At 39.7% G+C, this 13,650-nt stretch overlaps 1 protein-coding gene across 3 annotated transcripts in view; it reads right to left on the minus strand.

Annotated features, from left to right (window-relative positions):
• The window catches only part of ZRANB1 (zinc finger RANBP2-type containing 1), a 47,203-nt gene that overhangs the window by 16,239 nt on the left and 17,314 nt on the right, over positions 1 to 13,650 (minus strand). For all 3 annotated transcript variants that reach the window (XM_030031506.2, XM_030031504.2, XM_030031505.2), the window contains 2 exons: positions 3,510 to 3,697; positions 1,748 to 1,901 (listed from right to left, as the gene is read on the minus strand). In XM_030031506.2, coding sequence (XP_029887366.1) covers positions 1,748 to 1,901; positions 3,510 to 3,697 — 342 coding nt within the window. The remainder of the gene's footprint in view (positions 1 to 1,747; positions 1,902 to 3,509; positions 3,698 to 13,650) is intronic.

Raw genomic sequence — 13,650 nt, forward strand, 5'->3', positions numbered from 1 at the left:
TGTAAAATAACAAACACTGCCCCACATTCCAAAACACAAACACACAACATCTGCTACACCTTGAAGATCTGCTCATGGCCTGCATTTCAATACAAGGTAAGTAGTAAAGGGTTGCTAGGCAGATCAGCAGCTAGAGACACTTTGCTAGCTTCAGCACAATTGTGAAACTTAAATATATGAAAGTTAAGGAAGTAAATCAAACAGTTAAACAAAAACATCTAGCATCCCTTCAGGCAGTCTACAGGATGATGACTGGGCTCTAAGTGGTATTTCAAGGGCACACAGACCTCTTAATTCCAGTGTCATATCTGCCAGTCCTGCTCAAGACCTCATACCCTAGGGCTTCAAAAAGTAAAGTCCATATCTTAGGCATATGAGTTGCTACTGAAGCATACTATTGTTTGGTGCAGGCATGCTGTTGTGGGGTGGGGTTTTTTTGTATGATTGATTAGGTTTTTTTAAACTAAAACTGGCTTGCAGTGGCCAGCCATCAATTTAGAAGATTGGCACTTTAACATCTGTGTATTGGCTCTTCAGGAAGATCTTATCCATTTATTTGAAAGACCATGTGGAAACTGGTTCTTAAACTACATCATATAGGTAATATCTGAATAGGATTGTGTGATTTATACCACCATCCTTGGAAATGCTGTCTTGAGACCAACTGCTAACAGTTGACTACAAAAGGTCTTCAGTTGACTAAGTGTGATGGAAGTGGAAATACACTGACAGCCTTGATGTACAGATGCTTCCGAATGTTCTTATTCCTTAATTATTTAATGGCTATTACGTGTGTCAAAGAGATGCACAGTCGTTTAAGACCTGTCTCTTGAAAATACTGAACAAACTCCTCAGTTCTGGCAAGAGCAACATTTCTCACGTGTGTTACAAAACTCTTCTGTTGCCTCTCTTTCGCTTCTCTCCCCCAACCAGCAATGAAGTGTTAGTCTCTAGACACTTTGTACACCCACGTTGTCTGCCTCTCATATGTGACCCACAGAATACAACTGAATACAGCCCCTCAAACAGAGAGTTGATATACAAGTGGCAACTATTTTCCAGACTTTTTGAAGAGGAGGAGATGAGGTAACATTCAACCAAAAAAGTTCCAAATACAATTTTTATGAAGCAGTAGCATTGTTAAGAAGACAAACAGATCTGCTGATTAGTACAGTTTTCATCTACGCATTTTCTTACCTCTGGTAGCATTTCTATTAAAGGAAACAGCTACTGAAGATTAAAAGTCTTCTAATAGCTTTTTGTTAGTAGACAAAAATTCTCTTGATTGCAGAGTATCTCAATAGTATTCAAAAAGTGCTATTGCTATGACCACATACAAACGCAAATAATAGCTCTGGGCCTTAACGGAAAGGACTGAAAGCTAACATAGCTTTGTGAAAAGTCATTTTAGAGCCCAGAAACGTCTGGGCTCCAATCTTAACTTTAAACGCGGCCTTTCCTTAGAATATACCACTTTTCTTAAATTTCCTTGTGTCTAAAGAATACAACAGATGTTCACTTCACAGGAACAACGTATGGGTTGAAGTGTGCAAATACTGAATATTAACAAGCAAATTCAACTACTAAATCTGACCCAAGCTATTAAAACTTCATAAATAAGACCTATACACACACACACAGCACCACCATCAGAAAGTCAAAGTATACATCCAAAACAAGCAATCCTCAACTAGGTGACCAAACAAAAAAAAAGTTCTTCCATCAGTAAGAAGAATTTCATAACTACCTGCAGGTAACGTAAACGTTACAAGGTCAGTCAGAAAATAGCAAGCAAAGTCTCCCTTTCGTTGATGAAGAGATGCAGCAATTTCACGACGAATTTGTTCTGTGACCTCTGGACACACCATGGCAGGAATGCACTTCGCTGCATGTTGCGATACCTGTAACATAACACAGTTACTGCACTCAGTATTATTTCTAGTTAAATAGACTTAGGAGTGATAACCACCAGTGGACAGCATTTTGTTAGCAAGTAATGCAACAGAAGTATAAACATTGGTAACCTGAAAGATTAAATGTTTAGTGACTCTCAATGAATTAATGTCTCATTTGTCATGTAGCTGATAACATAAAGCTGGTTAAAAACCTCTTTAAATAAAAGAAGTGAATTAACAGGTGACCACTTCCAGCAGGAAAAGGAAACAAAAAAAACCAGATAAGAGCTAAATAACAATAGGAAACATACCTCTTAACTTATGCATGAGCCCAGTGTACATTTAACAAAGAACTTCATTACCACAGCACAAGACAGTTTCCTACAAAGAATATTCCCAAATACTAAGCTAAGATACTTAAATTTCTCCAGATCATCACTGGCAGCAGGAACTCATTCAATGATACAGGGCAAGTGACACAGGGATGACACTAGATATATAAAAAAACAACTTTAATATACACATTTTCACTAGTTAATATCCTAGCAAAGTACCACTGTGGCTCAAACACTACTAAGCATTTTCACAAATGGTATGTTGAGTAACTATTCCTAGAAACTGAAACAAAACCGAACAGAAAAATCCGTAAGACAGTATTTCAGCAAAGTAACTTGTTTTTAAACATGTAACTCCATCCAGATAGCTATGTAAGCAGCACAAAACTACTGATACTAGCCACATATAAATATATACTCTTCTCAAGGCTTTAGGTACATTTGTCTTGCTTCATCTACTCTTTTTAATTACTCAACTCTACGCTTTCTGTCATCCTAATGAGCTTCTCAGGCATGCTACTTTTCTCAGGAACACATGCATTCAGAATTGCATTAAGCATCAAAAGAGGGAAGGAGGCAGAATAAAAATTTGGCTCTGACCAGATGAGGAACCAGAAGTCTGAGATGAAGGAAACAAACAAAAAAAGATAACAGAATTACTTACGGGCCTAGTAAGAAGACAAAGATGGCAGAGGACAAAGATCACCAGAGGTGAGGCGGACCATACAAAAATATACAAGGAAGTGGAACATGCAAGAGCAAGGAGACCACAGAGAGGAACCAACCAGTCTGTAAAATGGGCAAAGGGCAGGAAAAAATGCAGCAATTCTGCAAAGCAAGAAATTTGCCTTTCTCTGGGAGGCAAGTTCCCAAGAAAACCAGGGAAGACCGACCAGGTAGACTTATTCACTAACAAAACTCAAAAAACGACGCTGTCATTGATCTCAGGGTTTTGCTTTCAGGGCATTTCCTCTCCCCCACCCAAAGCACAGGAAGCCTCACAATAGCTCACTCCACTGCCAGTAAGGTCAGAACGTGTGCCAAGATTGCTCATTAATGAGAAAACTGAACATCCTCAAGACCACCACATACATACAGTCTTAAAGTAAACTCACTTCTTAAGGAGAAACGTCAACAAAGGCACAAAGCAGCAATTCATGTATTCTAACAATATCAGCCTCTATCTTCTAGCAAATAAAGTTACATGTCACTGGCTGCAAACAATGGCGCAGTTACATAAAGTTCCCATTCAATCTACTCAAGGGCCAAAGTAACTCACCTCCGTAAGCAAAATTGCTAGCATATCTTGTCTCTGAAAGCGTATTGCCAGATGTACAAGCGTGTACCCAACATCAAAAGCAGAAGGGCGATTTAGCAGGCGTACTTCATCTGCAGTAAGCTGGCGGGCAATATCTCCTCCTGATGACTTGTAAGCTTCAACAGCAGCTAAATCACCTTCTACAACTCCTGAAGGAAAAAAAAAAATAAATACAATTCGTTTTAGCTAGCGAATGAGCCATTCTGGATCGAGTTATCTTATTTAACACAGTTTATCTCTACCTATTCTGATACAGACCTAACATATAAAGATCAACTGCATACCAAGAAACTTGCAAATTTTTATTTCTTTTTTTAAACATAAGACTACAAAATATTTACACTTACCTCACCTCCTAGAGCATTTCCACTAGCCAAACTAGTTGGAAGACACAGCAGATCAAAAGCCAGCTATGAAGTGGTGCTGAGGACCCTTAATGAAATACCTAGTATAACATACTCGCTAGCATTTCATTTGATCAGCAGTACTAAAGGAAAGTCATTCATTCATATTACAGAGATCAGTTTGATTATTATATCTTCCCTTTTAACTTATCTTAAAAACAAACTACTGGATCTAAGAAACAGATCTATTAAAAGGGTTTTGGAACAAAAGTGTTTTTTCTTTTTTCCAAATATGGTTTAAAACAGTGTTGGAAGAGGGTACAGAGCACAAAGTTTCTCTTCAGCTCACCATCTCTGCTACTAATTGAACTCAGGCAGTTATCATTCAGGATACTCTATTAAAACTGAATTAAAGAGAAATTACACACACACACTGTGTGTACTTTCTAAAGCAAGATGGAGGGGGGGGACACCCATATGTCTCAAGTCCCTAGGAATCTCTAACTTCTGTATCATGCTTCATATCAAGACCATTCATGCTGAAAGCATTCCTTAGCTGCAATTATCAGAATACACCCTCAACAAGATGTGGTGGTGTTAACAGTATCAGTTCCAATATAAGACTTCCTAAATTTAGAAATTCCTTCAAATATAAAGATTCTATTTTAGAGATATGCTTCATAAGAGAACAGTGTAATGCTGAGTTGAGGAAACAAAAGTGATCTTAAAGCCATCTTTAATAGACAAGTAAACAGAATACTTCTAATTCACTATTGAGAAGCAGCCCTATTTGCAGCAGCTCAACAACAGAAGAGCGCAGATCACAGAAACGAGAAAACCCTCTCCCCTATTTTCTGTAGCTAAACCTCCTTGCCAACTCCTAAGAGTCAGCAGTTGAGTAGAGGCCATGAGGCTGGAAATTGAGACTCAAGTCTATCCTTCACTCAATTTGCTTACCAAGACTCAAAAATTGATCAGAAAGGAAAGAGGTAAGTAAGAGGTAAGTCTCAAGTCAGGGCACTCACTGCCATTCAGGACTAATATTCAAACAATAGAAAAAAAAAAACCAAACCCAACCACAAAAAAACAACCCCAAAAAACCAAAAAACCCCCATAACCCAAACAACAAAAAACCCCCGAACAACCAAAAAAACCACCAAAAATCAAAAAACCCAACACAACAAATGGAACTGCCTACTACCAGAGGAGTACACTAACTGCTGGGTTACTGGTTAATCCAGGATTTAGGAAAGCATTCTTAGCTCTGCCAAAAGTCTATCATTTTTAATACTGAGATTACAAAGCTTTCAGAAGAAACACGGGCGGGGGGGGGGGGGAATATGATGGATGGATTATCAGTACAAGACATTTCTCTACAAAGTTACCAGCTCTGCTTAGTAAGCCTCTACAGATAAAAGTTAAGATTATTCATTTCAACAGTAGTCTAAAGCAGAGAAGTTCCAGAATACAAACTCAACTGCAAATTTCAGCCGTACAACATCTACCCATTCATCAAGGACTCAAAAGTCCTAACAGGCCAGGGCAGAATGAAAACAATACAGGGCAACAATTTCTAAGTTTTCTGATGCATGTTTCTGGTCTGCCTGTACAGGAAAACATTCCCACTCCACTCCAGCATTAATGTCTAATTCTGCTTAAGCACTTGCCTGCATATTTACCCCAGATGAGTTAAAGAACTTGTTAGGCAAGAGTTTTGTCTGCCCAATTTTAGTTCTTGCTCCCCAAGTTAGACCTTTGCTGATGAAAAAGTATTTTCTTTTAAAGAAAGGAGCTGCTACTGATGGAGAAAAGCTATTTCAGTGAAGGGAAACAAACACTGAAAATTCACTGGTTTTCAAGATGTTCTCCAAACATGCATCAAAGGAATGCAATATGGGATGTGAGCAACATAGCTGTGCTCCTGTTGCAACATTTCCACTTCTGGGTGGAACTAAAACATACCAAAGCAAAAGGTACAGGTTTGTCAATATATGCTGTATCCATAACAAGAATGCCAAGTGTAGCATTTTATTTCCTTGCAATCACATTTATGCCACTGATAAGGCAATATGAAGGCTGCTTGTGATATGTCATTCCAACCAAATGCAGCAAACTGACTTACTGGGGTTTGGGGGATTTTTTGTGTGTGTAGATATGTATGTATACATAGACATCAAAGTCAGACAATTTCTCGTGACCCGGCCTCTTAAAACAAGTTACACGACAGCTTTGGCACAAGATCACCTGTTAGCAAACCCAAGAATCCACAGGGAAAGAAGAATCTTGATAGAAGAGCAGATTCACTGCTATCTTATGACACCCTTAATTTTTTATTATTTTATTAATTTAGGAAAGACATTTTGTTAAAGACAAATAGCCACTTCATACCCTTTTATATTTTAACCACTTCTATTGACACAGAAAAGATTCTTGTTACCATATCTGTACCTTCCACCACACCACCCAATGACAAACGTACCAAAGACCACCCAAGACCGGTAGGTAGCCACTCTGACAATCCAACTATCCCAGACTAATTTCAAAATTCAAACAAACATCCCCAAAATGATCTTTCGATGACAGATGATCAGGCCCAAATCATCGTAACAGTTCCAGCTGGCCAGTCTATCAAGTACACACTACACAGTAGTACATGCTACTACAGCCTTAAGTCAGTGTCCAGTCAATTCATATTTGTAATTATTCTTTTAGTCCCCCACCCTCAGCTGCTAAGGCAACTTATTATCATCCCACTCTTAATCAAACCTCAGCAACAACTGAGGTCTAAGACTGATGCTGAGAGGCAGCCATGTGAGGTTTGGCAATGCCTTCAAGCACTAACTGCTACAAGCTGCAGTAAGGATCCCATCAGTGACATGTGCTGTATGCAGTACTGCCAGTTCTTGCAGTTTATTCCCACGTCTTGCAATACTTGACATTCCTAAAAGCCCCATGTCCTAGAATTAATTACTAAAATTGTTATACAAGCTGTCATTTAAAAGTACATTTCTAAACTTCACTGATGAAGTTTAAGCTAAAGATCAATACATACATTAAAAACAGGCAAACTGTGTATGCTTTCCAGGCCTTATTTTAAAAAATGGAGACAGTAAACGTGTTTTAGGTATACGGTTGGCAATACTTTATCTAAAAGTGAAGAACAGTGATGGTGCGCTAAATGACACATCAGTCTAGCACAGTTACAGCTCATGGAGGGATGGTGCTGTGACTATGTGCATGCATCATATCTCGTCATCCTCTATTCCTTAATCCAAACAGCCAAGTGACTATTTGGGGGGTGGGCGGAGGAGGGAAGCATCAGGAAATTTTTACATCAAGTCCAGACAAACTCACTTCTGGATGCACTAACTCTGTTTTGTAACAGAGTCTCAACAGACAAACATGACACACAAAATGCATAATGTTTTGGGCAGAGACCACTACAAGCCTACCTCCTTATAAGCAGCTTCCTCTTGCAAACCTGCTGCATGCTCTAATGTCTGGTACTAACCTGCATTGAAATAACTATGACCCAAGTACCCAGAGCATCACTACTGCAGGGTCAATGTTCTATGGTCACTACAAGCCTCTTCGGCCCCTCTTAGCCACAGCAAGAGAATTCCAAATTTCTCTTTACCCAATCTCCCAAATACCTACTCCATTTTAGCTGCTTCAAAAGAACAGGGAGAATTCCTGACAGCTCGTCAGGTGCCAGCCTGCTTACAGTGCCAATCAGTAGAATCGAAGGCTGCAGTGAACACTGAGCAAAAATACAGTAATAATAGGCAGATTGCCAGAAATCTGAACCGGAAAACACAAATCTTGCCCCAAAACTAGGGGGTAAACTTGCCTACAGGCAACATTCAGAAGAACTGCCTGCAATTCCTAAATTCAGTATCACCACTCCAAAATGAAGTTTGAATATGCTTTTATTGACAATAGGAGGCACATTCCTACAATGGCTTTGATTTGTCAGATGAATGAGAGCCTCCAATTCATTAAGTCTATTTAAATAAAGCTTAACAAAACACTATTTACAAGAAATATTACAGAAATATTTACTGATGTTATAATTCACTACATTTCATAACACACAAGTGCCTGATTACTTACACAAGCAGCCTCTGAATCGTGTTCTGACACAGTGGCGTGCCAGTTGGATTATTCTCCACTAACACCCACTGCATTCCTCAGACTGTTAAAATGTCAAAAGGAAGAGGGGCATTTGCCTTAAGATTGTTCACACAGCACCCCTGAGTGCTCCAGCAGCTAGACCTCTTGCGAGGGCATAACTCTGATTAGCTACAAGCACTGCACAAATGCAAACAGATCTTTATGACTCAACATCTACTTCTGATCCACAGCACGAACAGTTTTTCTTTGAAGTGGACTCTAGAAATGTTAGTTTAGTGTTGCAACTGAAGATGCCAGTCTGTGTGTGTGTGTCCTGACAAGTTTTGCTTTGCTTAATGCACAAACACAGGACTACAGCCTGACATCCCAAGTGACAGGACAAAATGCCAAGTGCTGCACCCACATCATGAGAAAATACAAGTGCAAGTTAATATTCTGCGTTTACAGGTTCAACTGTGTTCCCATTTGCAATTCAGGCATTTCCTCTTACTGGAACATTCTTTCACAGCACTGAGAGCCAAGGTTTTTTCTTTCTAGTAAAGCCCTGACTCTTAGATAGCACAGATCAGGAATATGCAATCTCAGTATACATGAGAAGACACATGATAGAGAATAAGTTATTTAAATAAGACTAAATTTCAAAAATACTAATCACCCAATAACAACTATTTGTACCATCTTGATTCTGTATTTCTCCTGCTACAACTGTTACAACTATCTTCTTTATTAGATATCAGTACTACCTTTGCTCATACTAAATAAGCCCATAATTAGCCTAGCTGCTACAACCAAACTACTTCAGCTAAGGTGCTATTAAGTTTATTCTTTAGAACATGTAAATATTTATAGGGTTTAGTGCAGCTAAGTAAACTTGGAAAATACACAAAAGCTTACAGGCATATCTAGAAAACTAAATCCCATTTGCCCTAATTGCACAGTCCAAATAACTTCAGCCAGATGTAAAAGTTTCCAGAGAAAATACTATAGCAGCAGCCTTTATTTACTTCACTATCTATCTGATACTTCTAGAGCGCACTGGCTGGCACAACTTGCAAATGAAATAGGCAAATTCTTTCAAATAGACTGATGCAGTTCTGCCATTTATCTATGGGGCAGCAGAGAGGCTGGGGGAGACAGAACTGGGCAGCAGCACTGCCTTAGCAGGTCAGGACAGGGGCCCACCAGCTCCACAAACAGCTCCCAACAGCAGTAAGGTTTAAATATGCAGTTAGAGAGACTAAAAGCAAGTAAGAACAGAGAACAGCAACCCTCACTTCAACCATGTTTGCTGTCAATGTAGTTAAAGGTTCCACAACAATACCTCAGTCGAACTGCTATGGAGACAAATGACTAATTGCAGAGCAGCAAAAAGCAGGGGATCACACAGCCTACAGTAGCTGATTCGGCAGTAGGCTCCTGATCCTCAAAAAATGTAAAAGCATCACTGTATAAAAGGCACATGTGCAGTCTTGCATATACTAGAGGGCAAGCATTCTAAATCTTTGAAAAGGTTGAACAGGATTAAGCTGAAATGAAACAAGAAAAACCAAAGAGAATTAATTTCAACAATATACCTGCTAAAATAAATACATTTTTTGCTAAATTAATGGAAGAGTGTGAAGATGCTTCTGTTTAGATAAAATACCTAAAGAACCACCCAAAGATTTGAGATTTCTTTGATTCAAGGAGGTAGCAATGCCACAGTAAACAATGTGTTCTCACATCTGAGTAGACTACAAAAGGAAACACTTCATCTTAAGGAGGTCATTGTGCCTCACATGTGGGACAATTGTAATCAACTTCACTATTCCCTGAACTGCTTGGTAATAGAAGGCAGATTTCTCAACCAACCAAATGATGCATTTTAGAAGTCAGAAGTAGAGACAGATCCCTCTGTAACATACACCAGGTCAGAAACACGGAGCCCTGTGCTGCTTCTCTTCTCCTACAGATACAATTGCAAGTGGTCTACATCATACATATGCTCTCATTTACTCATCTACTGACCAATCCTAAGATTGGTTTAAGTGCCAAGGTGACCTTCCAGCAAGTGAGAGGCTGATCAACTGACCCATTAAAACCTCATTCCGACACTTGCTAAAAATCTTACTGCTCCTCTAGGCAATGAGAGTGCCGAGGACCTGTGGTTTGACCACACAAGCTGTAGCATTCTCTGGAGCTCTGCCCTCACCCTCTTCCAACTATTCACCAGGGGCGCATCAGGTAGTCATAAAGAAAGTTTTATTGTCAATAACTACTCCACCATTTCAGCATTTTGAGCACCAAAACCATTCAGTCTGAGAAGAGTTTCTCCTCTTAGAGGAAGAACTCCTTTGCAAGCAAATATGACACATCAATTAATACAAAAGAGAAGGACTGTCTGAAAAATCTTTATGGGCCTCTAACCACACCCTTCTGTTCATTCTCCTCTTTCTTCATTTCCAGGATCTCCCTTGTTAGTATTACCATGTGATCAACAGCAGATCAGTCTCTAGGTAATGACAGCTTGAGACAGAACCTTCTGTACACTATATTTTTTAAATTCATCAAGCTCAGCAACTTGCATCAGCTTAAAAATAAGTAACTTCCAAGAAAACAGGTACCTCAAACCTGAAGCCATCCAACGCATGCGAGTATGACAATCACCTATTCTTTTTTCCACGTAAACAGCTCTTACCCCTACATACAGCCCATGTAGCATGTTTCTAACATATCATTACAGGACAACGCAGCGCACATGCAAGAAGAACTGTTGAAAGATGTCCTTATCCCCTCTCCTATCTGTCAGAGGTATCCATGCCCCTTGTTGCATTAACAGCTGGTCAGTTGCTTGCAGGGTTGCACCCTAAAAGGAGGCTGGACAGTGGAAAATCATGAATTATATTAAAGTTAACCATCAGTGCTTCCAAGGTAAATTTAAGTAACTATTTTTAACTTGATCATTTATTCAATTATTTTTAGCATAAAGCATCACCAAGCATTTAAAAAAATTGGTCAAGAGACCAAAATAAAAGTGTTTCAGGAGTTAAGATCTTCTACCAAGGAGTAAGGCATGCAGAGTTTTACCTACTCTGCAAGATATAAACACACACACACAAATGTAAGTATGATAGAATATATGTATAGGACACAGACGACAATACAAGATTTCTTACCCAGGTGAAAGTTGTAAGCTTGCGTCATTGTTACCTGGCACAGCAGGCAAGTATGCCACACCATGCTTCCCAGTATCACAAAGGAATGGAGGAAGGAAGCCAGGCTGTACAGCTCATACCAGGGACTCTTCCCCTGCAACCATCCCAACAGGCACTGTTTGCCATATTTAGCCAAGGCCAGCGTGGCAGGTAAACACCTGTCAGTGACTAATTCTTGCTATACTTCCCTAAACAGTTCAAGCTAGCCTGAACCGACTCCAGCAAGGAACGGAGCATGACGCTTCCCCACCTCCAGCAGCTTGTTCCTACCCATACACCTCCCACTCCCTTATTACAGCATAAACAGCCCCATCAAGGTTTAGCTGTACCGTGGATGTGATGAGGAAACCAGTCTGGGTTTACTAAAACAGCAAAACCAACAAACAAAACCACCACCACACCCCCCCACAAAAATATCCCCTAACCAAGCTTACCAAGCGTCATTTTTAGCAAGATTAGTTTCCAGATGCATTTCACTGTATGCTGGCATGCAAACACGCCAGGAGAACAGAAACAAGCAGCTAGGAGGACTACTTTGGGTGGCAGTGCCAGCTGAAAGCGCCTTGGTACATCAGTCCCTTCAGGCTGCTTTTACTGTCAGTGAAGAGCCACATGCTCTGCAATACGCAGAGCAGGAGGTGGCTGCCATCTCTCCTGTAGCTGCAGAACAGTCTGGGACACTGCCCAGCCAACTTCATACCTAAATGTGGACAGAACAACTCTCCTTTCCCACAGGGTTTCTGAGTGCTTGGGTAACACATTTGGCACTATTTCAGAAAACTGAAGGGAGAAAAGGACAAAGGAAAAAAAAAAAAAAAAAAACCTGTAAGAGAGAGATAAAGTAGTTGACAAAGGAAAAACTAAGCAGACACATATGTAGGAGTACCAGGAATGAACTAACAGTCCTTTTAAGGATGTACTGCAAAACAGATTGTTCTAAATATTTTGGATTTGTTTAAGAAACACGCTCTTACTTGTTTCTTTCACACAGCTAAGAGGAATGTGTGTCTAGTTGGTTCCAGAGCCACCATCCCCAGCAGGGGAAGTCTGGCCCATTGACAGTAGTAGCTACCTTGCTGACCTGAATCAAAAGACAAGAACATGCTCTCTTGCAGCAGTTAATAAGCAGGGTTGGAGGAGAAAGGAAAAGGAGAAGAAATGCAGTTTACTTTTAATCTGTTGGCTACAGTTCAAGCTCAGGAGTTAAACACACAACCCAAGGATCCTCAGCAGTGCCCCGCAACACACTCTGCTAGCACCACTGTAAAATCCAGCCTTGAAGTGCCAGGAGAGGGGAAGATTCAGCAAGTTCTGAAGCGTGAGCCCCAAGCAAACTCTGAACACTAGAAAGACTTTATAGTCATGATCATCTTCATCCATTTGTACTACTTAAATCCACAGCCAGCTGTAACCAGCTTCACCAGGCCCCACAGCAGTACTGCTCTTCTTGCACATCAGATTCCTTATGTCCCACAGGCCACCAAACCTCTCTTACAGTCTCTTTGGCATAGATAACCATGAGTTACATAAAAGACAATGGAGCTTAATTTTAAATATACATTAGCTTTCCCCCCAAGAAATGAGAGTCACCTTGGACTTCACATTAACCTTGTACTAGGCCAGTACAGTAGAAAGCATTGGTGTCCTTGCAGAAGCCATTTGTAATTTCTCATTGTAATTCAAACTGGCATTTGTAGGAAGTCATGTCATTCACCGGCCATGCTTACTAGATGTTCTGCTTTGATTTTAATAAAATTTAACCAAACAATCAGTTCTAAAATCTCATCCTTTTGAGAAAGTATCATTTGATGAATACATCCACTGCTGCAAAAAAACAATAAGTCAATAACAAAAATAACATTCAAGTACATTCACTTGCAGAGTTTGAAAGGGGGAATGCCACTAATCCTTCTGATTCAGAAAGAATACCCTCCATCAAGGAAACTACTCATGCTGAAATGCAGGATTTGCAGTCATCACATTTTGTACAGCCTAGATTTGCAAGGAATAGAAGCCTTGATGGCATGTTTACTTACTGAGGTGGGCAGAACATTAATGAATGTCTCCAACAAAACAAAAAAGCCCACAAACATGCACACAGAGGTACTTTCTAAATCCATACAAGACACACGTCTATCTTCTGTTTCAGCTAAAAAGAACAGATGTGGAAAAAAAGTAGTTTGATACATGTTTTTAATGAAAATTGACATTAAATTTAAAATCTAGTAAAAAAATTTTATACTCGAGTTGAGATGCAAAGAGAGAGTTCAACTAAAAGGCTGTCCTAAAGTATCAAACATTTTGCTTGGTACCTTCTAAAAGATAATTTCTTCTAAGAGAAAAGAAAATAACCACTCTGCCAAGAATTACTCCTACTCTCGCTCCTCTAATCTTTAACCTCAGGGAAGGCTACACTTTGTACATCCAAAA

This window comes from Aquila chrysaetos, chromosome 11 (genome assembly GCF_900496995.4).
Source record: "Aquila chrysaetos chrysaetos chromosome 11, bAquChr1.4, whole genome shotgun sequence".
NCBI classification, from domain to species: Eukaryota; Metazoa; Chordata; class Aves; order Accipitriformes; family Accipitridae; genus Aquila; species Aquila chrysaetos.